General features: G+C 48.4%; 10 protein-coding genes across 10 annotated transcripts; 4 read left to right on the top strand and 6 right to left on the bottom strand.

The window, feature by feature from the left end:
* Positions 1-717: 717 nt before the first annotated feature.
* Positions 718-2671, bottom strand: K444DRAFT_565162 (putative cytochrome P450 monooxygenase). The gene is made up of 2 exons (XM_024877095.1): positions 1315-2671; positions 718-1226 (listed from the first exon to the last, which is right to left on the bottom strand). Exons 1-2 carry the CDS (start codon positions 2657-2659, stop codon positions 1078-1080), a joined length of 1494 nt encoding a protein of 497 aa, XP_024734566.1. The 5' UTR covers positions 2660-2671; the 3' UTR covers positions 718-1077.
* Positions 2672-4074: 1403 nt separating this feature from the next.
* On the top strand, positions 4075-5419 carry K444DRAFT_31954 (uncharacterized protein). The gene is made up of 3 exons (XM_024871866.1): positions 4075-4366; positions 4420-4655; positions 4710-5419. The coding sequence occupies exons 1-3, from the start codon at positions 4248-4250 to the stop codon at positions 5246-5248; spliced, it is 894 nt and encodes a 297-aa protein (XP_024734565.1). The 5' UTR covers positions 4075-4247; the 3' UTR covers positions 5249-5419.
* Positions 5420-6719, top strand: K444DRAFT_31955 (TPR-like protein). The gene is made up of 2 exons (XM_024871867.1): positions 5420-6484; positions 6566-6719. The coding sequence occupies exons 1-2, from the start codon at positions 5590-5592 to the stop codon at positions 6613-6615; spliced, it is 945 nt and encodes a 314-aa protein (XP_024734564.1). The 5' UTR covers positions 5420-5589; the 3' UTR covers positions 6616-6719.
* K444DRAFT_593090 (cytochrome P450) lies at positions 6593-8275 on the bottom strand (the record flags this gene model as incomplete). The annotated part of the gene is made up of 3 exons (XM_024878285.1): positions 6593-7520; positions 7569-8015; positions 8070-8275. The coding sequence occupies 3 exons, from the start codon at positions 8273-8275 to the stop codon at positions 6593-6595; spliced, it is 1581 nt and encodes a 526-aa protein (XP_024734563.1).
* A 641-nt stretch (positions 8276-8916) lies between these two features.
* On the bottom strand, positions 8917-9802 carry K444DRAFT_691794 (uncharacterized protein). The gene has a single exon (XM_024887809.1). The coding sequence runs from the start codon at positions 9647-9649 to the stop codon at positions 9215-9217; it is 435 nt and encodes a 144-aa protein (XP_024734562.1). The 5' UTR covers positions 9650-9802; the 3' UTR covers positions 8917-9214.
* Positions 9803-9808: 6 nt separating this feature from the next.
* K444DRAFT_615061 (Rsm22-domain-containing protein) lies at positions 9809-12406 on the bottom strand. The gene has a single exon (XM_024880646.1). It carries the CDS (start codon positions 12383-12385, stop codon positions 9956-9958), a length of 2430 nt encoding a protein of 809 aa, XP_024734561.1. The 5' UTR covers positions 12386-12406; the 3' UTR covers positions 9809-9955.
* Positions 12407-13290: 884 nt separating this feature from the next.
* On the bottom strand, positions 13291-15491 carry K444DRAFT_615060 (vitamin H transporter). Its single transcript, XM_024880645.1, has 8 exons — positions 15177-15491; positions 15042-15126; positions 14749-14993; positions 14250-14631; positions 13935-14191; positions 13765-13880; positions 13654-13714; positions 13291-13601 (listed from the first exon to the last, which is right to left on the bottom strand). The coding sequence occupies exons 1-8, from the start codon at positions 15403-15405 to the stop codon at positions 13417-13419; spliced, it is 1560 nt and encodes a 519-aa protein (XP_024734560.1). The 5' UTR covers positions 15406-15491; the 3' UTR covers positions 13291-13416.
* Positions 15492-15656: 165 nt separating this feature from the next.
* K444DRAFT_593082 (uncharacterized protein) lies at positions 15657-18759 on the top strand. Its single transcript, XM_024878284.1, has 8 exons — positions 15657-15990; positions 16042-16119; positions 16169-16788; positions 16837-17039; positions 17087-17107; positions 17164-17547; positions 17638-17957; positions 18007-18759. The coding sequence occupies exons 1-8, from the start codon at positions 15801-15803 to the stop codon at positions 18690-18692; spliced, it is 2502 nt and encodes an 833-aa protein (XP_024734559.1). The 5' UTR covers positions 15657-15800; the 3' UTR covers positions 18693-18759.
* A 117-nt stretch (positions 18760-18876) lies between these two features.
* Positions 18877-20426, bottom strand: K444DRAFT_533562 (glycoside hydrolase family 88 protein; the record flags this gene model as incomplete). Its single annotated transcript, XM_024875160.1, has 3 exons — positions 18877-19634; positions 19695-20169; positions 20220-20426. The coding sequence occupies 3 exons, from the start codon at positions 20424-20426 to the stop codon at positions 18877-18879; spliced, it is 1440 nt and encodes a 479-aa protein (XP_024734558.1).
* Positions 20427-20881: 455 nt separating this feature from the next.
* Positions 20882-23226, top strand: K444DRAFT_653903 (uncharacterized protein). Its single transcript, XM_024885908.1, has 2 exons — positions 20882-21776; positions 21832-23226. Exons 1-2 carry the CDS (start codon positions 20936-20938, stop codon positions 23127-23129), a joined length of 2139 nt encoding a protein of 712 aa, XP_024734557.1. The 5' UTR covers positions 20882-20935; the 3' UTR covers positions 23130-23226.
* Positions 23227-23434: the final 208 nt, after the last annotated feature.

Genomic DNA, 23434 nt, shown 5'->3' with positions numbered 1-23434 from the left:
ATCGATGGCTCTTGGTAACTTTCGTCATCGTGGTAACCGGGGCAGACAGGACAATGAGGGACCGCGTGGATGAGTGGATGATGTGATTTAGACCCTGAAAACGTTTGTGGCTTCATGGATGAACTGATTTGTGATCCTTTAACCATGGAACCTATTGTAATCATACTTTGGGGAACTTCTGTTCGATAGTCTGGAGGCGGCATGGATGGTTCTTGGACGATCGACTCTCCAGTCATTTTCGAACCTGATATAGTGCTGGTGGCACGGGGTGCCTCACGTACGTAGCTTGAAGAGACACCATTTCGCAAGGGAGAGGGACCAGGTCGCAAGGAGGAGGGACCAGGTCGCAAGGAAGCTGAAGCTCCTGGTGCCTTGGATGTGGAGAGGGGCAGTTTGCTACCGGTAGGTTCTTTCTTAGTCGACATGTTTATCCTTTCTGTTGTGAGATGTACTGTAGTCCGAAGAGGGAAGTGCAAATATTGAGAGATGTAAAAGTCAAATCGGACATGAGAGACTTTTCAGGCCCTTTAAATAATCGAAGGCTTGACCGACTGGTCTAGTGCTGAATCATGGGAGGGAGGACTTGTTTCGCTCATTTGTAGCATATCGACATTGATGACAGGAGCTCTGCTAAGGAGTGTCATTGCAGGAAGACTGATTCGTAACTGCTTGAAGGCAGGAGCCACGTTTGAATGGTGCAAGTCGTCTGAAACTGGGACACGCTTGTACAATCATGGGTAAATCTTCGAGCCCAGGTTTAGTTGCAAATTGCTCCAATGTTCCAAGATTTGTTGATACATTCAGACACTTCTTGACGCTTGAGAGTGAGTCTCTGAGTTGGGATTTCGTTCACCTCGCTCCGATGTCCCAAAAGTGCTGGTACATCGGACTGGAGAGATAACAGGGAAGACCAAATAGAGATTATTTCCCGCACTTCGAAGAGGAGAGAAGCCTGTATTCTATTCCCTAGCAGAGACTTATACATGAATATAGCGGAGGGGTAATTGTACGCCAACAGGTGATATTGTTACATGTAATGATTCATTTCGGAAATAGGTGCTAGCCACGGTGCCAAGGCTAATTGGCATCATTCACAGAACGGAACTTTAGGACTAATTTGCGTCCCACTGGTCCTGCCAGGAAAGCATCTTCCTGTTCGATTCCCTCATCATCGACAATAGTCGTCTCATAATTTGTATAGATTGCTGCTGTAATAGATTTGAGCACTGTTTTCAACTATTAGCACGAGATTTTCTATCTCAGGAAGTCCGCCAAGCTGCGTTTCTGGCATGAGGCAAAGGTGGTGGAACCTACTGTGAGTGGCGAAATGGTTTCCAATACACATTCGACCCCCGCATCCAAACGCCCAAAACCATCTATTCATCTCCTTTATTCGATTCACACTCTCCTCTTTTCCATCACTCAGCCACCTCTCTGGTACGAATGACCCCGCATCTGAGAACACTTTTTCATTCAGATGCATGACCTTTGCTGAAGTACCGACTCTGATACCTCCTGGAATAGCATACCCCTCGATGACAGCCCCACCTGGGGGCGTGACTCGGTCGAGAAGTGCAGGAGTTGGTGGATAGACCCGCAAGACTTCCTTCAGAACCGCGTTGAGAAGAGGTAACGAGTCGAGCTCTTTTGGATCTGGCAACCTTCGTTCTCCCTGGCTAGCATTCGGAGTATAAACTAACGGAGAAGAGAGATTTAGTAATTCTTTCCTCAACGCTGATTGTAAGCCTGGATTCCGCGACAGCTCCCATTTTAGGTAGGTCATTGTTACCGTGGTAGTGTCAATACTGGCCAAGATGTGATCAAGCATTTCTGATGCAACGACAAGCTCTTTTTGCTGTGGTGAAATCGATGATTTAAAAAGCTGAGAAGAGAGTTGAGCATGCACGACTGGCCGAGATATTGGTGAGTTTCCTGACAAAGTCTCTGCAGCTCGGCACAAGGAGAGAACGTGGGCCTCGAGCTCATCAGTAGCTCTCTTCACATCCACGCCGTCCTTTTTTGCCCAGTAATTGGCCATGAATTTCCTTCGAGCAGGGACGTCCCGAATAAAGTTCGAACAATTGTCAATGCCAAAGAGAAATGCCGTAATGAAATCTGAGCCGAGGGCTTGACTGAGCCCATAGACATCAACGGCTGCGTCTTCTTGAGCTGCAGACTGGAGTGGCGGGAACAAGCTCTCAAAAAGCAGAACTTTCGAGAACGTTCGCAGATCCGCCGAGTTCTGAATAGACGATTTGGAATAGACATTGGAAATCATGCGTTTCTGGACAGAGTGGGGTTTACTTTGAAGCATCGATACTAGGTTGGGTATCCCATAATTCATGAACTCGTCCTCGTACTCCTGTGCCTTCTCGAACCCGCCGGTATATATCTGGCGAAGACCATCCAGGGAGGCCACACTCAGCTCATCAGGACTCAGTCGTACGATTGGGCCATGCTTCTTATGTGCCGCAAGAAGGGTCTGAATAGCATTCGTGCCCTCTGGGCGCTTCCTCCGGATCCAAAGTGATGCGAAAGGGACACTGAAGTGTGCTCTGGGTACCTTGGAAAATGGGGAAATGCAAGCAGGATAAATGATGTATTTGTAGAACAGCCCCGCGACCAGTACTACTGCTGATATGAACACAAGTGGTAGCATGCTTGTCCTTCGAGATGTTATGAAGACTTAAAGAGGAATCCGACCAGTGAAGATGTTTCTTATCGGTGAGGTGCTGATCCCTGACGGGACGGCACTGTGCTAGCTTTCTAGCGAGCAAATCAGGGGCACAGCAATATAAACTCGGTCAGCTTTTAGTGAATGCCCGGGCAATTTTTCATCCGAATCAACTTCCCCGCAAAACACTGTGAACACATGTCTCAAAACTTCTCCTCCCTCCTCTCAAAGTGTTTCTATCAACCCACTGGGCCGTCCTGCACAAGCGACAGGTTGTACCGAGTAGTTCTCGATGAATTGAGAAGCGCAAGTTACGCGCAAGACGCTACGGATGTTCTCTAAAAGCCCTTTTGACCGCGCGATGTTGCAATCACGTGAAAGCAACAGCGCGCAATTCATCTTCGCGTCGCAAACCGGGGCCAGTATTGTCGAGGAAGGGGGCAAGGCGCTCCGGATTTTATACGGTGTTGTTGAATGGTGAGATGTGTCGTGCCGAGTGCTCGAGGACATCTTAATCAAGAGTATCAATCATGGTCCTCACGACGTTAATATATGTAGGTTACGCAAGAGAAATTATACTACCTGGAGAAAAAGTCTTCAAAAATCACCTTGATATCTTTTAAATCTGTTTCGGATTTTCACAGTACCCTGACCAAACAAATAGCACCGTCGAGTGCTCTGCTGCGCGTTATACTACTATCATTGAAAGTCAAAACCTCATCCTTGCCGCACAGTGCTCTTGGCAGGGGTCACTCGAGACTTTTGCCCCGCAAGATCTACTGGGGCACGCCATCCTCCACCAGCTCCAAGAGACCCTGTCCATAAATCTTTTTGCCATTCATCTTCAAAAGACTTTATCTTACTCCCGTTTTCATCTCACAAGCATCATTACTCGTGAGCCTCACTTCATCCTCGGATTAGCGAGAAACCCCCTTTTAAGATGCCGGGATTTAGCCGTCCGTTACTCATGTAGTCAGGCTGCAGCCCGGTGAAGCTTCAAACCCAATTATGGCATCGAAGATCGTTTTACCGTACATTTCCACCTTTAACGAAGACTTGCTGAAACTTAAGACTATCAACATTGAGATATCTTTCGGTCGGTCAGTCGGTGAACGGATCGAGGGCAAGTTTTTGATAGGGGAAGTCATGCGAGGAACATTTGTACTGCAGCTTTGATAGGTGCCAACCCCCCATCTCGTCAGCATTGGAAGTCAACATACTTTTGTTCACATCCAATCGCCAAAGCCGCCTCAACTCCAACGGCGAGAGCTTGGGAACGCTGGGTGGTGGTGCAGCGGGTACAATATGACACCTTCAACTCCTGACCTGGACTTCCCCAGATTGCATCTCTTTTGATTTCCCGGCCACTCAGTACTTGCTGGTGAAGAGCTTCAATAGGAGCAATTCTGACCACGTCTCATCTAGACTGAATGTCGCACCAGCCGGAGCCTTGCCAGACTCCACAATTCAACACTTCCTTGGAACATAATCATCAGGCAGAGCATGCCGGTGCCCGCAAGTCGAGCAAAGTAAACACGTTGAGACGTTCTAAGGAACGAAAGGGAAGCGCGAGATGTCTCGACACCAATGGGAAGACATGAAGCCCCTCATTCAACGAATTTATATCGATGACAACAAACCGTTTCCATATCTCGCGCACACTCTTCGCACGGAGCACGGATTTGCGCCAACGTAGGCTCAATGTTTGACCCCTTGCAATATTCTAAATACTGAAAGCATGATAGGAAACGTCAATTCTCTCGCAAAGTCGAGGAGTGGGGCTTCCGCAAGAATGTTTCCCGCTCAGAGAGACGAGAAATTCTAAAAGAATTGCTCAGTAACCAAGACCGGAAGATTTCCGATATTAAGGACCGGCGGGTCGGATCTGGGAAGTTGGATAACTGGAAGAGGAGATACCGAAAGGAGAAGAGCCTCTGTGCCTCCCCGCCAACTGTGTATGGTGGGTCATCAAACCTTGCGTGTAAGTTCACTTGTCCCGCCAGAGTTGTCGTGTTAATCAAGCGGCGATTGCCAGCGACCGAAGAGTATGATGTGGAGAGTAGATCCCAGTCACCGATGCCACTGCAAACCGACGAATGCCACATCAAATTTTCAACACAAAAGGTTGGCCCTACTAACATAGACATTGAGCCATCAAGCTATCCTTTATGTCATCGAGACCGGGCCGAAGTGGATATACCCGGTTCTCCTGAACTATCACGCTTGCTGAGCGCCGTCGAAATGGAATGCTCCAACTCAATATCACCGCCATCACTTGAGAAAGGTGATCCCAAAGAAGTGCAATGTATCTCGAATACAGAGTTACTCGACCTTTGGAATGGAGAAAACAAATCACTTGTCTACGAATCGGAGGGTTTGATCTCTTCATGCCCGCCCCGCCTCGGTATTTCTCGCACACACCGGAAGAAAGAGATGATAGAATTGCCGCTGCAGACTTTAGCTTCGGTTTTCTGTGGATGGACTCCAAGTCCGTTCAATGAGGTCTATGTTTTCCCGCCCCAGCCAAAAAATGCGACTCACAAGCATCGCGGTCTGGATCACCTTATTGGTTGACATTGAATATCCGAGCCGCGGACCTTGAATCGAAGCTTTCCAAGTTGAAACCACTTTCGGGAGCCGAGAATTGTAAGATTCTGACTTTGACGAAGGAGCTGGCAAGAACATATGTCGACCAAGGAAGACCTAGCAAAGCGAACACACTTTTTCAACATTTTGCAAATACAACACAAAAGCTCCATGGGCCAACCAATCCGAGAACAATTGATGCGTGGCTGGACGTGGCGGATTGTTTGCAAGATGAAAGCAAGGAACTCCTCGCTCAGAGTCCCCTGAACAAATTGCATCCGGTAATACATCAGTCAGTTCAACCTGGGCATGAGGTTTCCACGAAGGCTATGCATGTGATGATTTCCAGTGCCATGAGCCTAGGTGAATGGGGTAGAGCTGATGCACTGCTCCGTCATGTACTTCAGGTAAGGCTGAGCATGTTAGGACCTACGGACCAAGGGACATGGAAGTGTGTAATCAAGCTGGGACAAGTATTGTCTCACAAAAATCAGTACATCGAGTCCGAAAAACTTCTACGTCTTGGTTTGCAGCTTCTCGGAAAAACTGAGCCTTCGAATATCAAGTACATGGCCCGAACGATTGGACACATTGCCCGAAACTATTCCTCAAAGAAGCAATATGAAGAGGCTCAAGTTGCATGTCGTTCTGCCATAGAGGCTTTGGAAGGATCCTTGGGTCCAGAATCTCAATCTTTGATAAATTTGCAAGGACGTATGGCATGGAACCTTCTGCATCAAGGACAAGTTGAAGAGAGCCTCGCTCTCTTCCGGACAGTGGTAAATCGGTCTTTAAGAACACGCCACGAAAACCCTCGATACGAACTTGATTTTACCGATGGACTTGCCAGCGCCCTTGTAAAACTTGGCCGTGTGGATGAAGCTGCAAACTTGTACGAGAGGTCATATTCAGTTTTCGCAGAACACTGTCCACTTGCAAGTGCTAAAGTGCTATCAGTCTGTTATAGACTCGGTCGGTATTACAAAGCCCAGGATCGACAAGATGATGCCTTGAAGTTGTACGAAGACCACATTCGAAAGATGCAAAAGACACTGGAGACGGAAGATCTCGAGTCTGATGTGCAATTAACCGCTGAAAAGGCTTTGCAGTGGCTAGGCATTCGGGAAGCCGCCGCACTTAGACCCAGAGATTACTACCGTAGGCGCTTGGAGAGTTGTGTGGATGCCTTGCGTGAAGCTGCAAGTTTACCGTCGAAGTCAAAAAGTATGTTTGTAGCCTTGTAATAGACAATGAAAAGAGTTCATGTTATAAATCTGCCAAGACTGACCTCTAGCTTACTCTTAGTAGACGTCTTCCTGGTGGACCATAAGATCAACAAACGAATTTCCACATAACTTTCTCCCAACCTTTACGTCTCGTGATCAACGCTCCCATCTCCAGTCCCTCTCCAAAAGGTTTAACAACTGCTTCTCCAAATTTCACACTTCTAATGTCCGGAACTTCCACTAATTCGTTATTTATACCCTTCACCTCGAAACCCAATAGTAGGACCGCAACCACACCCAAGCATGGCGCAAACGCGATATTCCTACCAGGACACAAATGCTTGCCGCCTCCGAACGGATGATATGCTTTCATCTTGTCCTTGAGATCCTGGTTTTCCTTAGCCCCCCTGCATTTGGGCTTGAGAAAACGACCAGCATCGAATTCCTTGGCCGTCGGACCCCAGGTGTTCGACGACAGATGCGTGATCTCAGCTGGCATCTGAATGTCCGCGCCAGCTTTGAGCAGGTATGTGGAATTGCTGTCGGAGATCCAAGTATCGGTCATCACTCTGCGAACACCGATGTGAGAGTTAGTCAGACGGAGTGTTTCCCGGTAGGCTGAGACAAGGATTGGACACTGAGACTCGAATGTTGTGATCTTGATAGACACTTCTCGCTTGCCATCAGCAGGCGTAGAGGTGAGGCCTAGGAGCTCGTTCCGGATAGCAGCCGTGACAGAAACTGAAGCAAAGATGTGTACAAGCAGCCAAAAGAGGATTGGTGGTGTGTTTGCAAGTGCTCCGTGGAGAAGACCGAGCTCGAACTCGCCGACATCGTGATCCGACATTCCGTACTTTCGAAGGAGAACAGCTCGTTGTTTGGTTATCCGGGCGACGTCAGGTTCCAAGTCATGTTGTGCAACGTAGTACTTACTCAGAGTTGCTTTGATGGCTTGCCGCCCACGGTGCGCCGTCGGGGCCAGAAGAGATGGGGCAAAGTCCAAAAGAAGTGGGGTCAGGTTGCTTTCAAAGTCCCTACCAAATGTTAATGAGCGAAGGCAGAAAGATCGATAAACAACATACCAATATAAGCCAATCAATTCTGGCTGCAATTTCATGGGGTTGTGGGAGCCAAAAATGGAATCCGTCGTCGCAAGTGTCAAAGTTGACCGAAGCCACCTGTACAGACCGTCCACTGAACATGCATCACTGATACCATTGAGCACGGATGCAAACCCATTCAATGTACTCAGATTCATATCGACAAGACTTTCTCCAGAAAGCGAAGTGTAAATCTCCTTGATAACTTGTTGCACGAAGCTTGGCGCCTTTGCATCTTCTGGTTCGCGTCTTGTTGGTTCCATGACTTTGTCCGAAACGCCAAGCAAGCGTTGGGAGAACTGAAGCATAAACGGTTCGAAAGACAGCTCCTTCGACCGGAAAATGCTTTGGAGCAAGCTTGGGGAGGTGACGACGTAGATTTTCTTGTTGAGAACGGGAAGTGTGTACGCTGGCTGCGAAACTTGGCTGCTAGAATTCTCTTGTCAAACGCGGACCAAACATTTGCTGGAGAGGAGAAGATACTTTAGGATTGCCAAGTACTTTGTTTGGTGTCTCAGGAATCCAATTGCATGACCGATGTATGGGATTTTCGGCCTGAGAAGACGTGGTTCTGCCGGATCAAGGTGGACGGACGGCCGCCAAAAGACCAGAACGATGACGCTAGTTATGGCGAGGAACAAAGGCACGTAGTCCACGAGCTTCAGAATGGAGTCAACCAAGAACGACATTGCAGCGATAATGTTCAGGAGTTGGAGAGGGACAATCTGAACATTTTTGAGGTCAGTTATGGAAGGAGCGGGCGAAGCAAGGAAGGGGCAACACACAAACTTTACTTTTTCCGGCAATCACTAGCAAATATTGAGGAACCAATGCCAGGCGTGTATCGACGGGTTACACAGAGTGTAGAAATCTTGATTCTTTCCTGGTCCTTCCGCCCTACATGCGGGGAGTTTCTTCTCTAAAGGTTTCTACAAAGCCTCGATAAAGACTCGTTGTGCAGTCTGGAAAGGTTTCTACTGTGCACAACTCCAGCCTCTACTTCACCTGCAATTTATATCTCTAAAGACTCTTCACGGTGACCTCAAGAGACCGCATTCAGCGTGACAAGCTGGAGCCCCTGAGCATGGGATCACGAGACTTGACCTTAAGACCCTTCATTGTAATCTTACGCAAACCACAAGAAACAAGAGCAGTAAATGATAGTATCATCGCACTCTCGTATGAATACTTCTTCCACTATTACCTGGCCAAAGTACCTCTGTTGAAATGTTTCAACTTTGTCTTCAAATAACCCCAGGAATCAACTTATGCGGCACCCTTTTCTTATACTCAACCCACTGAGCCCTCTACTATCCCCATTAGCACCATTCACCACCATTGGGGGAAAGCTCACCCTCTTCGCACAATACCTATCCACAACCGGCACACCCATCATCAAAATTTGCCCGGCAAACATCACCAGACACAGCAATCCATAAACCCACCATCCACTTGCAACAGCATACACAACCCTCCTTATCAAATTCGAACTATAATTGACATTTCTAGCAAATTAAAAGAAACCAACCGCATACAGCTTCCCAGTATCCTTGGGATCGTCTTTAAACTTCTTGTGTTGTATGTCGGAGATGATCTCGCCTGATAGCTTATGATATAGTCAACAGTTCTTACATAAAGACCAGAGATATCCCATACTTGGTATTACTGGAGAGAACTCCTGGTGTGAAGAATAATATAGCGGTAGTGAGAGAAATAATTGAATTTGCGGAGGTGAAAACTGGTTGCGGGGCTGAGATGATCGCTGCGCTGGATATGGGCCTTATTTCATTTGCTGTGTAGAGAATAGTGTAGATTTTCTTTATGATCGACCCGAGAGTCATTGCTAGAAGGATCAGGGATTTGGTGGATAGGCCTAGGGACACATCCGGAGCTGAAGAAGAGACGTTGAGAAGGTCGAGGAAAGGACCCCACAAGCCATGAGCCAGGACGGCGTATTGAAGGAGGGGATCGAGACAACAGAGGACTACGAAGATTATGGTCCCAACTGGTGAGCGACTTTTGACGCTATGAGGTATCATTTTGAGGTTGCGCTGGGTTTCCATGAAGTGTAGAAACCTGCTCTTGATTGCTGAAGTAAGATCTTACAAAGATCGGGTGTGTAGCCGGCGCATCCTGGAGCCAGTGGACGACAGTGAATAAATGTCCCAGGAGCCGCCGAACATTCCAAAGTGAGGAAGGACTGAGATGATGGAGGCATTGGGCTAGGGACGTGTCTTGGAGTGGTTCGTTTTGAAAGGTTCTGGACCTGGATCATGCTGGGCACGCCCTAGAGTATAATACAATATTTGAAGAGCAGAGATCTGACTCCGTTTACGCAAACCACCCGTAAAAGGTTTTAATACACTTCATCACAAATCGTCTTCATTAAACTGATGCTTCTTCATCTTCTTTCCACCTTTGCCCATCCTTCCATCTCGAATGCCCTTCACCTTCTTCGCCTTTCCCTTGCCATTTTCTCCCAGTCTACCGAGTCGAGGTGGTCTCGGCGTTCTGGTCTTTGCGCCCAGCGCCCAAAGATCTCCCCATTTCGATTTTCGCGCATCTCGATATGCAGTTCGGCTGAAACTCTTAGGAACGGTCCAGCGCTCTAGCTTGCCGGATGGGGTACAGAGATCAAGGGTGACATGTCCACGACGCTTAAGCGGCGGAAGAACTGAGCGAGGTAGGGACAAAGGATGGAACTTGATATCGCTTGCTTCCAAAGACATCTCTGTTTCGGCATCGGGCAAATCGTGTCCTTCATAGCCTTCAAATGATTGAAGAGTGGCTTCCTCACCTTGCATCAAGGCGTTTGTAGCCTTTCTAGCATCAACACCACGGCGGACCGCGACATAGCTGTATTTGACGTCTTCGTGATTGCGGATCTTGGCACCCAGTAATCGCTGCAGATATGCAGGGCGAATAAATCTTTGCTCGAAATGGCAGAAATCCTTTCTGCCTGTACTGAGCCCAGGAATTGGATACATTGGGCATTTCGAGTGGTTCGTGCAAGGTGCAATTATCATGCCCTCCTCCTTTGCAATGAAGCGTTCGGCGTCTGCTGATTCGATCCGAGACTCTAAGGCTGTATCTCCAGGCGACGAGATATGCGAGTTAAGGAGGAGAGATCTTGCACCTGCTATTGCCTCGAATCCGCGAGGCAAGCCTTTCTCAATGAGAATCAGAACACCGCCATTGGGGTTGAGAAGTGACCACAGGTTCTGGACCATGTTCTTGCGTCGAAAGTCCTCTTTCAAAGGAAACAATGTGTGGGGTGCGATTATGACATCGAAAGCTTTGCGTCCTTGGGCAGGAGACCCATCCAGGTGGGTTTCTAGATTTGAAGCATGGATATAATCGGGCAGACGAGGGAGAAACGTGGTATTATCAAGCAGCTTTGATATTCGATGCCGGAGAGAGTTCGAACCCGTTAGAACTGTAGCTTTTCCAGATGGAGGGTTTCCCCCTTTCACGATACCTTCGTCCTTCAGAACATCCCATTCCGCTTGCAAGACCTCCTTCCACGCAATTATACCAGCCCCTCCTGCACCAGCATCCAGCACTCTAGGCCCTTCTCCGCCCTCTCGGAAGATCAGGTCGCGCAACCATTCCCTCCCAAGACGCTTTCGGACTTCCACCAGGGTACTCATAACAGACGCATAGGTACCTGGCAAGACACCCGCAATATACGCATCTGCCTCGATCTCAGACATCCTGTGCTGTGAAGCATCTAGCCCGATATGCTTCTGCGGAAGTAACTTCTTCGATGCGGGCGTCGAGGAGGAATATGGCAAACCCTTCCCGCCAAATGCCTTTTCCGCAGCCTCCCTAATATGTTTCATGTCCGCTCGGGCGAGCAGTTCGGACATGGGCTTTATCATCTGCTCCTCGGGCAATGACAATGTAGCTGGATTCGTACCGGATCGTGCAGTCATTGTATGCGGATGTGTTCGAGTGGTGTCGGAATCGAGGTAGGTATCTGACTCGTTTTCCTCATATTCTTCCTCCTCCTGGTCCTCTTCCAGGTCCTCCTCATACTCTTCGTCAATATCGTCCTCCTCGTAAGCCGGCGGTGCCACGACTTCATCCATATCTCGTTGAAGTCGTGATATCGCATTAATCTCCCTCTGGTTCTTCCCCTGGGCTTGGACTATATCCTCACCTTCTGCAGACATTTGAGACTCGGCCTGCTCAGCGAGAGCAGCTTCTAGAGCTTCGCCCGCAATGATCTCTTCCTCTGCATTCAGTTCTAATTCGTCCACTTCATAGTCCGCCGCGGACATTCCATCTTCAATGACAGAAAATCCCAGCGCAGGATCAAATTCGATTTCTTCAAATTCTCCATTTCCGGTCTCCTTCAACAGCACATTTCGTACACTGTCCCCTGTGGCCTCCTCTCCTCCATCAGGTATATATTCCAGGTCATCCGGTCTCGTTTCGCGTAGGGGTGGGCCATATAATCGTTCGTAGAGCACGTATTCCTCTGTCGAGAGATAATCCTTCGGAAGCGTTTCCCCAAACGTCTGTCTTGCCTGCCTGACTATCGACTCAATGCTCACTGCCCTTGCCTCCACGACCTCTGGCAGATCTTGCTTGGGTTCGTCTGCTCGAATTTGGGTGGTTGTGAATCTTCTGACAGTTAAACTGTGGCGAGGCTGAGGAGCTGGAAGGCTTTGGGGGCTGTATCGCAGTCGTGACGCATTGGGGCTCGCAGGCTGAGTAAAGCCGTGTTCAAAGAGAGAGAGCAGCTGCACACGACATGACTGACATGCCCTGGGAGCTTTGCGAGCTGTCAACATACTCGCAGTCGTTGAAGGCGTTGATGTGAAGGTCGAGAAATTCTGGAGCCGTTTTTTCAAGCGGCACATTTTCCCGACTGTGAGCCAATCACGGTTTCGCAATTCTCAGGTCGAACGAAACATCATTGTTTTGCATCTACTTCTGGCTTCCGTCTGCTTTCAATTGTCCTCTACTCCTGATTCATCTACTCGACTATGTGCAGCTTTATTCAAAGATCTCTGTTTACTCGAAAGTGCTTTCAGAAGCCCAAAAGGCATGACGCATCCGCCCTTCCACACCACCCATGGCTAGCTTGCCCACTCCTCCTTGAGCTTCCCGTTCTTCCCCGAGATCTTTTTCGCTTTCTGAGCTATCTTAGCCTTCATCATTTGGAGAAGTCTCTTATTGAGGCATGCAATTTGAACGGGCTGATTAGAAACTATCGACCAGATTTCCCGTTTGCTGGTCGTCGGGCGAGACTTGCTAAGAATTTGTGCCGACATGGCCGGGTTTCTTCTTCTTAGATCTGGTGGGTATGTGCACCAAGCTCTCTTGAGAGGATGAACGTTTGTCCATTGATGAGGTGTCTATTAAGTTTCAGTAGTGGTGTTACTTCAGTGGCCTTTCTTATGCTCGACGTTGGGTCCTCAAAGGCTACCATTCTTCTGGGATATATGTAACCGTAAGTGAAGAGGGGAGGAACAGGAAGAGTTAATTTCTTGGTTGCTCCCTGTACTGCTTCTTATATGTTGATTGGATTGGTTTCTCGCGTCCTCCTTTCCCTGATTCACGAGTGGACTGTCGTCAGTTGAGGGCATATTCAGAGCATAGAGTCATCCTTCTTTCTGTCCGGCAAAGTTACTTGAATCGGCCTTCAGTTCAACCAATCACATAATCTTACACCAGTTGCTGATGATTATGAATTGGCGGTTCTTGCACAGTGTTTTATACAATTATCAATTAATTGGAAAGACTCCATCTTCAGCAACCCGTTGCATCACGCGGCATCTAATCCTCTCAACTCGAACCAACTCGAGATTTTGTCCACCAATCAGTCCACTTTAATAATTTCCACGTGAGAGGCCTTTTCATCAAGTTTCGATTCCTCATCAATGACTCGGTTTCTAGCCGCCTTTTTCTCATCCCGCTTTTCCAGATATTGTCCGAGCGTGAACAAGGCCCAAACCATGAAAATGAAAGCGAGATCTGTGGCATAGCCTTTCTTCCACCGAGGAGCTGCGAAGCTGGTCAGTAAAGAGCTTTATACATGCAAAGAAGTGTGTCTTGCCTTCTACAACGGGAAATACGGCGATGGGGAAGCCTGCATTCAAACCCCAGCCGAATGTCAACTTCATACTATTAGCAATCTTTCAGAATTGAATAATAGGGTCATTCTTACCATTGCGCCAGTTGTGAAGGCTCGTGCTTCGGCGTCATCTCTCAAGATACGATTGACCCAAGGAATCAAGATTGGTGTTACTGGGGCTGTGAAGCCAAACAGGTAGAAAGACAAAACTATATTCGAAGTTAGTATGAAGTTGGAGCCGCCTTGGTATGAGATTTCCTTACATTTCAATGCCACTGGAATATTCCAAATCAGCAAACACAAGCAAGCGAACAACAAGATTGCCTGATTAATACTCATGATTACCCACAGAGGGTAGAGCATGCACAACGAGGTAAGTAGAAGCGTGGACACGATCGAAACAGCTGATACGCCCGTTGGTATGGTGTTGATCTGTGGCACAGTCCAGTGCGCCCCCAATTTGTTCTCGGCCTTAAGCCAGAGACCCATCTGTCCGTTGGGGTAACCAGAGGAGAGGAAACTGAGAAGAAAGCTTCAAGTTAGTGCATGTATCAGCCGAGGAGAACTTGAACACCTACAATGTGTAGGTGAGAACGGCGATGTAGAAATGCCAATTTGTGAACAACCTCTTCAACATAGCCTTTATTTTGGTCTTGCTGAACTTCACGCTGTCCTCCATGCCCTCTTCGTTCATTCGTTTCTTCGCAAGTTGATACTGGTCGGCGGTGAGCCACCAAGGTTTGCCACTGGCTGGTAGACCCGGGAAGATGAAGTATCCGAGAAGGGCAATGGGTAGACTGAAGATGCCGTCAATGATAAACAGCCATCTCCAACCTGCCATTCCTCCGACTCCATTCAGATTCGTATACGCTGCCGCTTGCATGTAGCCTCCAAACATGACTCCAGCATTGTTGCAAACGTACCAAACGCCTGCACGTTTGTAGAGCTCGTCGGGGCGGTCTAGGTAACGGGGGAGTTAGCATTTCTAGACTAAGTTTGTTTCGGGAGAGGACATTGTCTCAGGAGAAAGTCATGAAACAGTCCGAAATAGGAAAAGGTTTCTCCCCCAACACCTACACCAGGAGGATAGGACATAAAGGGATCCGGATGCAACGGGGGTCTCAAGAACCCCAAGTAAGAATCGTGTCCCATAGATCGTTGCAGCATTTTCCATTCTGCTCTGACTGAAGGTAAGGATCGACCAGAGAACCTCGCATGTCGGGATGAAATAGCGGGCAAGATGGGGTCGAGACAGGATAAGTAGAGACGGGATTTGGAAAGCCAAGTATCCAATGTTGTAGAAGGTGCCGAAAAGTGAGTATCTATGATGTCGTCAGAATCAGAAGCTGGAAGGTCAGTTCTCATCTTACTGGTTGCCATTCAAGTTCAGCTCTTCTTTCATGCCTGACACATAGGCATTATTGACATTTGACTGATCCAACCATTTCAAAAAGACTATTTAGAAGATTAGTGCGTATCAATAGAGTGAGTCCAGGTCCACTTACACATAATTCCACAGACTGGCAACAGGAAACAGTCCAGCTTGAAGACTGTTTTTCTCTCCAAGGCAGAGTAGCTCTTTGGGTACCAATCCACCATGTACTTGAGTAGACCCAAGAACGATCTCGACTTGGCCGTAGCAGGGCTCACTACAATCTCAGAAGCAACTTCTGTCAACACGACAGGCTCATCACTGCCGATGGCGACCTGGCGATGGTCGACGGTGTGTGACATGGCGGCAGCTGCAATGGGAACTATCCACTGCCTTCGACTTCCAATACCAGATATTTAAGAGTGAAGACTCCGGGCCCTTGTGGGCATCTCTGAAAGAAGTGCGTGAAGCTTGGAAATATATCCACCGAGGTATATGTGACAAAGAGGAGAAAATCACGTGTTGCGGGGGAATCCTGGGGACAAAGTGGGGCATGGAGATTATTGGAGATGGGCATCGGGGTAAGCATGCCCGAGACTTCTTCCAATTTTCCGTGACATACATATCAACAACATCAACCGCTTGATATGAGTCTTAGCCTATCAGTTCTGCCAACAATCTGTGCATCGCAGCCCTTTCCGGCCACCGAAAAGAAACCTCGGAGCCCTTCCGACGGCCATGGTGGACCCCATGCATCATGCCTCAGATTCAAGCGTCGGGCCTGCAGGAAGATGCGTCCCAGCCACCTCCAGCAGAGAATAACTCAGAGAAGAACGGATCCAGCCATTCTGTTCGTGAAGACGAGATCCCAGCATGCCAGTCGTGTCGAAAAAGGAAGCTGAAATGTTCTCGTGAAAGTCCGAGCTGCTCTCAATGTACCAGATTAGGTATTGGAATTGGTATCCACCTTGAACCATCTTAATGACATGCCCTGGTAGGATGCACGTGCCAATACGAGCGAAGAGATAAGCCCGGTGTGAAAAGCGGTGCTATTGAGGCCTTGAACAGACGTCTTGGTATGTTTACCTTGTCAATCTCATTGATCTTTGAGGTTAATGAGAGTAGAGGTGTTGGAAAGGATCCTCCTCGATGGCGAAGGCAACCAGAAACAGTCAGGAAATGAGCATGGCTGCATTTACCACGCATCAATATTGCTTGCAAAAGAGCTCCAACCCCAGACCGGCCTGCTTGGTCGAGCCCTGAGCGGTAATCACGATGCCAGGGAGAGTCTTCAGTCTTGCAGGGACAGCGATTCCATTGCGAAGGATACAACCGAAACTCTTGAGAGCGAAGGTCCATCTAGAAAACGCAAAAGGGGTGGTTCAATGAATGGACGTCAGACACCCACTGATGGCGACGAGGCTCCTAGTTCCTTGCCATCGGATAAGATACTGAGCGCCACTATCGATGCGTTCTTCTCTAGTACACATCACTGGATTCCTTTCCTTCACCCATTACGGTTCAGGAGAGATATCGAAGACCCTCACAAGCGAACCAAGCTCGAGCTCATTCTGCACGCAATCGTGTATGCTTCAATGCATCGTTTGGATCTTGAAAATCTCAACATCGAGAAGTCAGATATAGAGCGTCAAGTGGAGCTTTCCAGAAATACCGTGATTTTGAATGCGTTGGATAGTCTGACTATAGAGAATGTACAGGCACTGATCATTGTAGCATCTACTGCAGTGAGTTTAGCCCGTCTCTGATCTATCATTGCCGACGAAAATATACAGATCATCACTGGACAGGTGTGCAAGGCTTGGTCCATCATCGGCTCATTGACGAGAACTGTCGAGTATCTACAGCTCACTGTTGAACCGGATACTTTACAGCGCGGCTCCTTGTCAGCTCCGCTTTCACTACTGGATAGTCCGGTAGATTGGACAGAGTCAGAGGATCGAAGGAGAGTCTTCTGGAATGTATTTCTCTTAGACAGGTATGTTTCAACATAGCTATGCACGAATATCTACTAAGGGTATGCAGGTTCTGTTCTATAACCACAGGGTGAGTAGCTCGCTCTCCAGCAATATCGCCCAGATCCGGACTGATCGATGACCTAGATGGAGCACAAGCTTAACATCAGACGACGTGCAACGTCGGCTCCCTTGCGATGGCGAGCTGTGGCATAAAGGAACACCTGCTTTGACTCCATACTTTGGGATCTGGAACAAAGCAGCTGCAAAGATCGGCAACTCCGTTGCTTATATTCCAGCCCACTACCCCACATCGGAGCATGAGACTGATCATCGAAGTCCCACTGCAACCTCGTGCGTTGGACCAGTGGACACTTCGAAACTCGGTGCTTTTGCCTATTGTATTGAAGCGACAGAATCTCTGAGTCAAGTCACATCTTTCTTCTTGCAGCAGAGAGTCAATTTTCGTGATGCTTCCGAATTTAGTAGTTGGCTCACAAGGTTCAAAGAGCTGGATTTGCGGCTTGTTCAGTAGGTCTCCATTCTGGCAGATGTGGACCTGACATGATGCCCTAAAATTAAAGGTATTTTCATTTGAAGCTGTCGCTGACCTGATTGCAGTTGGAAAATGTTCCTCCCTCAAAAGTGGAAAGACTCGAACGTCTCACGAGACACCGCCCTCATCAACATGGATCCAAACCTCACTCTTGCACACATAACTCATAACACGTCCATGATACTTTTGCACCAGCACATTGCGTACCCTCCACCTGATTGGGATGGTCTCGTTAAACTCCCGAGCTCCTGCAGCGCAGACACTTGCCAATCCGCAGCGATTGAGACAGCATCCATTGGTCAGAAATATTTGAAACATACTGAAATTGGCATCTTGAGCAGCCAATTTGCACTCTGCAATTTCGTTGCTGCAAGGATACTGCTTGGTAGGCACCCTTATTCTGCATTTGTCGGGAACGTTCTGACTCTCAAAAGTCCACTGGCGATTCTTCAATAACCCTCTTCTTCCCGAATACTTCATTCTATTAGAGAACCTCGAGCGGATGTCTGAGCTCTGTCGAGGAGCCACCGACTCCTCCGAGCACAACACCATCCACCCCTCAAACCTAGATCTAGCCTGCAAATACCTTTTGCATCTGCAGTGTTTGCACCAAAAATGTTCTGGTCTTCCAAACTTCCGCTTAGACCCGAACTATGGTGGCCTTCTTCCTCCTCTTGCTATTCCACCTCCCTTGGCAGCCACATCTTCATCTCCGCGTCCTCGATTGACCGCCCCTAACTATCTCAGGCAGCTCAACCAGTCTGGACAGAGCCCTCGCGACGGTGCAAATACATTCGGCCACATGTATGGGACCTCCACTACAGTTCCTTTCGCAACACAGTCGCCCACCTCAGCAATATCTCCGCGCTCACAGACCCACATTCGACGTCCAACTGGATTGTCGCCCACTTGGTACGCAAACCTCAACAACACCGAAGATAGGAGTGCAGGATTGCAGAGTATGCATCAAGAAGTGAATGGTCACACCAGTCATGATACAGCAGAGTTACTTGCTGTGTCGAATCTGTTGATGGATCAAGAATTCTTGGATATGGATCGGGTTATTACGCTCGATGACATGGATTTTGCGTTGGGCTTTGATCTGTGGAATTATGCTTAGATCTTGGAACAATGAGGTCTTACTTCACAAAAAATGGAAACTGTGCTTAAGTCGCTTACACCTCAACCCCATATTTATGATACCCGGTATGTGAGAAACCTTCTATCTCATTCTTTATTTATCTTCTCATCTCATCCAATTCTGCTATTCCCAACTCATTCTCGTGCTCTCATCCCATTCCAACTCATACCAACCCCATCCTCATCAACTTATTCCCGGCTTCCAAAAAATAATAATCCGCATATACCAACCCATGATCCCAATACCGCTTATGTGCATCCTCATTATTGTTCGCCGTAGCATGCATCAACATCCCGTCAAAGTGCTTCCCATCCTCACCATCCTTGACCACCGGATAATCCTCCTTTCTCCCCTCTAACGGGACCTCAAACTTCGCGCTGTCTCGAGACAAAGCCAGCTCAGTTGTTTCCCTCATAATCCTCACCGCGACATCCAGAAACTCCGTCGCTTCATCTGCTCGATGTTCAGAGATGAGAATCTGGTGCAGCAATAAGAATCCGTTCACAGCAATCATGCCAGCTGAAGTGTCCCGGGGAGGCGATGTGTCCAGCGGTGCATCGAAATCCCACAGCGGGACATAAGGATGAGCATCCACTTTCGGCGACGCGAGCCGCGAGATGAAATACTTCGAGATTGATATGGCTGCGTTTAGGAACACGGGTTCGTGTGTCCATGTATAAGTCTGCGTGAAGCCTAGCACAGCCCACGCTTGTCCTCGACTCCATGTCGACCAGTCTCGGTACCCTTGATTCGTGAGCTGATCTTTGATTTCTCCTGTTTTGGCATCAAAGTTGAGGAGGTGGTAGGTGGACCAGTCGTCTCGGACGATGGTTTTTAGGACGGTGTGAGCGTGTGTTGTAGCGATGTCTATTAATTTCTGGTTTCCGGTTTGGTGACCAGCGTAGTAGAGGAGATCGAGATCTATTCGACATCAATGTCAACAACCTGTCTAACACAAGTTCGAAGGGAGGGAAAACTTACTGCACATGCTATCAATAATCACCAAAAAGTCCTTCTCCATATCCGTAAACGAATATCTATAATTAACAGCCTGATCCCAACTCCTGATCGCCCCCACCCTCTCATCATATCTACTCACAAGACTTTCCGCAGCGGTAACCACGTTTTTCAAACTCTCGTGGTTGCCAGTGAGTTCCCAATCCATGCGGAGCGCTGGCTGGATGATGAAGCTCATGTCGTGAGTATCGGTTCTCGTATCCATTGCACGTATTGGAACAACCCAGTCTCGACATAGCTTCAAAAGTTGCTTTTGGAATGCCGGACGATGGGCGGCGGGGAGAGGGAGAAACTGGGGGTATTTCCTGCAGCGCTCCAGGAGAGCGTACAGACTTCCGGGGAAGAAACCACAGGTCCAAAAATTGGCTTCGCGGAGGGTATAATAGTTTGCATTGGGGCTGGTGGTGGTGATGTATTCTGGGTAGTGGGTTGGTGGATTCTTGCAAGAATTAGTGACGGATGTATTTAAGGGGCGTGCGGGCAACGTACTTGCTTCTCCAATTCTCGAACTGCAACTCTCCATATTTTCGCGACGACATTTTCTGTGAATAGCTCTGAGAGCTCGACACCTAGTCTTGGAGGGGCAGGTTGAGATCTCAGAATTGGCTTCTGCTTCTCGGCAGCGACATCTGGAGATGAGGCAACCGAGGAAGCCGGAGTCAGATTTTCTAACTTGTTTTCTTGTGCTAAAGCCATATCCTCAATATCTGACAGATTCGCAATAACGGGAGAGCTTTGTTGTCTCGACGCCATAATGAAAGCTGCGAGATCAGCTCCTTCAGCCGACCAAGTCTTGCACCTCGGTTGGCTGACGTTTTGGCCCGAGAGCTTTAATATGGAAGAGAGCTCGGATGAATTCCGTTCCCGGCTGGGATTAGAATGTCTAAATCGGCCTTTGCCCGGCGTACACCTGCCCATAAGAAGTTTGATGGCGTTGTCGATCAACGCCGGGCAGCGGTCCGAGCAATACCCCGATGCCCAAGTCCCCTGAACCCCACCTCGCTTAACTCGTAAGGAGGGGTAAGCTTAGTCGGAGAGTGGGGGTTGCTTGATTTTCGACTCGTGATCTGTCTGCAACAACATGTAAAGCAGATGACGACAGGTATTTCATTTGACAGCCTGCTCATACGCCATGTTAGTCACCTTCTTGCCGAAAATCTTCTAAATATCGATAATTACTATTTTCACGAGAAAGTAAAGCAATCATGCCCGGTCTCGCTGGCTTTTCAGACAACCCCTTCCGAACCCGAGAAGACTGCGTGACTGCAACATGGGCTTTACTTTCACCCCTCAAAGAGTACACATCACCCCTGGGAGCACGAATTCGACTACCTGTGTCAACAGGAGCACATTTCGATGAAGTAGCTGCTCAATTAGAAGGATTCGCCAGGCCGTTATGGGCTGTGGGGGCACTCCTCGCTTCAGCCAAGAACAATCCCATTGACCCACGGCTCCAACCCTGGGTTGATGGCTTGATAGCAGGCACAAATCCTGAGAACGAGCATGGCATTCATGGAGAGTATTGGGGCGGATTCCGGACGACTGATCAACGCATGGTGGAGCTCGAAATTATTGGTTATGCATTGCTTGTTGCACCAGAGGCATTTGTTCCTTCACTCCCAGCAGAGCCTTCAAATCTCACACCCCAAGAGACGAGGAACTTCGAATCACGGGCGCGGGTCATCAAGTATATCCGAGCCATCAATGGCAAGGAAATGCCGTTCAACAATTGGCGATGGTTCAGAATCATGGCAAATTTAGCGCTGGTGAAAGCCTGTGGAGTTCCGTATGAGGAAGTGAAAGAGCTCATGGACTCAGACCATGATATTCTCAACCAGTTCTACTTGGGAAATGGCTGGGCTGCAGATGGGTTCTGGAGTGATCAGGGTAGACAGGCTGATTATTACTCTTCGAGTTTTGCGATTCAGTTTTCGCAGCTGTTGTATGTCAAGTATGCTTCAGATATCGACCCTGAAAGGTGCGAAGTCTTCAAGGAAAGAGGAAGGCTGTTTGGTGATCAATTTTGGAGGTATTTCGACTTTGATGGTAGGTTACAAGACTCGATTCCTAGTGACTAGATTCCGGTGTTGACAATTTCAAGGTGCTGCCATTCCATTTGGACGCAGTCTTACATATCGATTTGCCGCAGCCGGATTCTGGTCTGCGGTTATCGTTGCGGAGGTTCCCCTTCCTCCGTCTTTGAACTTAGGAACCGTGAAAGGCCTTCTCCTGCGGCACTTACGCTGGTGGTCGAAACACCCGGATATTTTCAACCTAGATGGAACGTTCAACATTGGCTACGCCTACCCTAATATGTACATGTGTGAAGATTACAACTCCCCTCAGTCACCTTACTGGTGTCTAAAGACCTTGATCTCCATTTCCCTCCCCGAAGCTCATGAGTTCTGGACGTGTAAGGAGCTGCCACATCCTCTCGCGAAATTACTTTCCTCACTTTCAAGCTCCACAGCACCACCTACCGTACCTATTTCTGTTGTGGGTCTGGATGAACCAAAACAGATACTCGTCTCCTCGTCACATCATCACTACCTCCTCTCACTAGGCCAATTCTGCCCCTGGCCCATCAAAGCATCTGAAGCCAAATACTGCAAATTCGCGTACTCCTCCACCTTTAGTTTCAGCGTCCCAACCGGACCATTGATTCAACAAATGGCACCTGATAATACCTTGGCCATCAGCGAGGACGAGGGTGATACTTGGCGCTTGATGTGGAAGACTGCCGATCCGCAATTGGGAACAGTACAATTTCGGCGATCTGACGGCTCGTCCGAGGAAGTTCCAAAGCTTTCAGCAACTTGGTCACCAAGCAAAAAATCACCTCTGAGAATTGAGACGACGCTCATCGCTCCAACAAAGCGCTGGCCGGATTGGCATATCAGAGTGCATACCATCAGACGACGAGATACTGTAAAACCAACCATTAACTTCATCAGAACAGTAGAAGGAGGATTCGCAGTGCCTTGCCGCCGTGAAGATGGGACTGCACTGCCGCAACTCAATGCAGCGGACTTCGGAAATGACCACGAGAACATTATCGATGGGGTTCTAGATGGTGGTGATTCTTCGTTGATTTTAAGTTCTGCTGGAGTCAGTGGCATTGTGCACTTGCTCCGTGGTGCAGGAAAAGGGGAGGCGTTGAAACCAGATTCTAATACTAATCTGATGTTTCAACGGTCTATCATTCCGACCGTTAGACAGGAGTATGAGTTTGTGGAAGATGAGGAGGAGATGAGAATTTTAGTTGCTGTTTTTGCGATAAGTCGGAAGCATGTCTCGCTCTCTGGGAAAGAGATTTGGAAGCTTTGGAATGACAGACCTGTAGTCGGCCGCGTTCGTGATGCGAGTCAAAACAACATGGATGCAATAGTCATTGCCTGATCGGGACTTGAAATCATTTAAATTTCCCCGACCAGTCGTATCGTACGAGAAGGCTTAGCCTCAAACATGCGATCCTGCGGAGGTGTGAAATCACGGCTTGGTGTATCTCACACAAGCCTTTCCTCAAGTTGACCACACAATATCAAGCTGAATCGAACAACGCCTCAACGTATAATTGATTGTCTTAGCATGTCTCTTGCTGAAAGTGGTACCGACTGGTCAAGTAGCTAATTCGCCAGTCAACAGAGGGATTTTTGCTCCCTCGAGACGTCTCTTTCGTCCTCGTTTGCTTTTTCCCCCTGCAC

This window comes from Hyaloscypha bicolor (genome assembly GCF_002865645.1).
Source record: "Hyaloscypha bicolor E unplaced genomic scaffold K444scaffold_116, whole genome shotgun sequence".
In the NCBI taxonomy this organism is placed as follows: Eukaryota; Fungi; Ascomycota; class Leotiomycetes; order Helotiales; family Hyaloscyphaceae; genus Hyaloscypha; species Hyaloscypha bicolor.
Note: the sequence above shows the minus strand (reverse complement) of the source record. Positions and strands in the feature narration are given on the sequence as shown.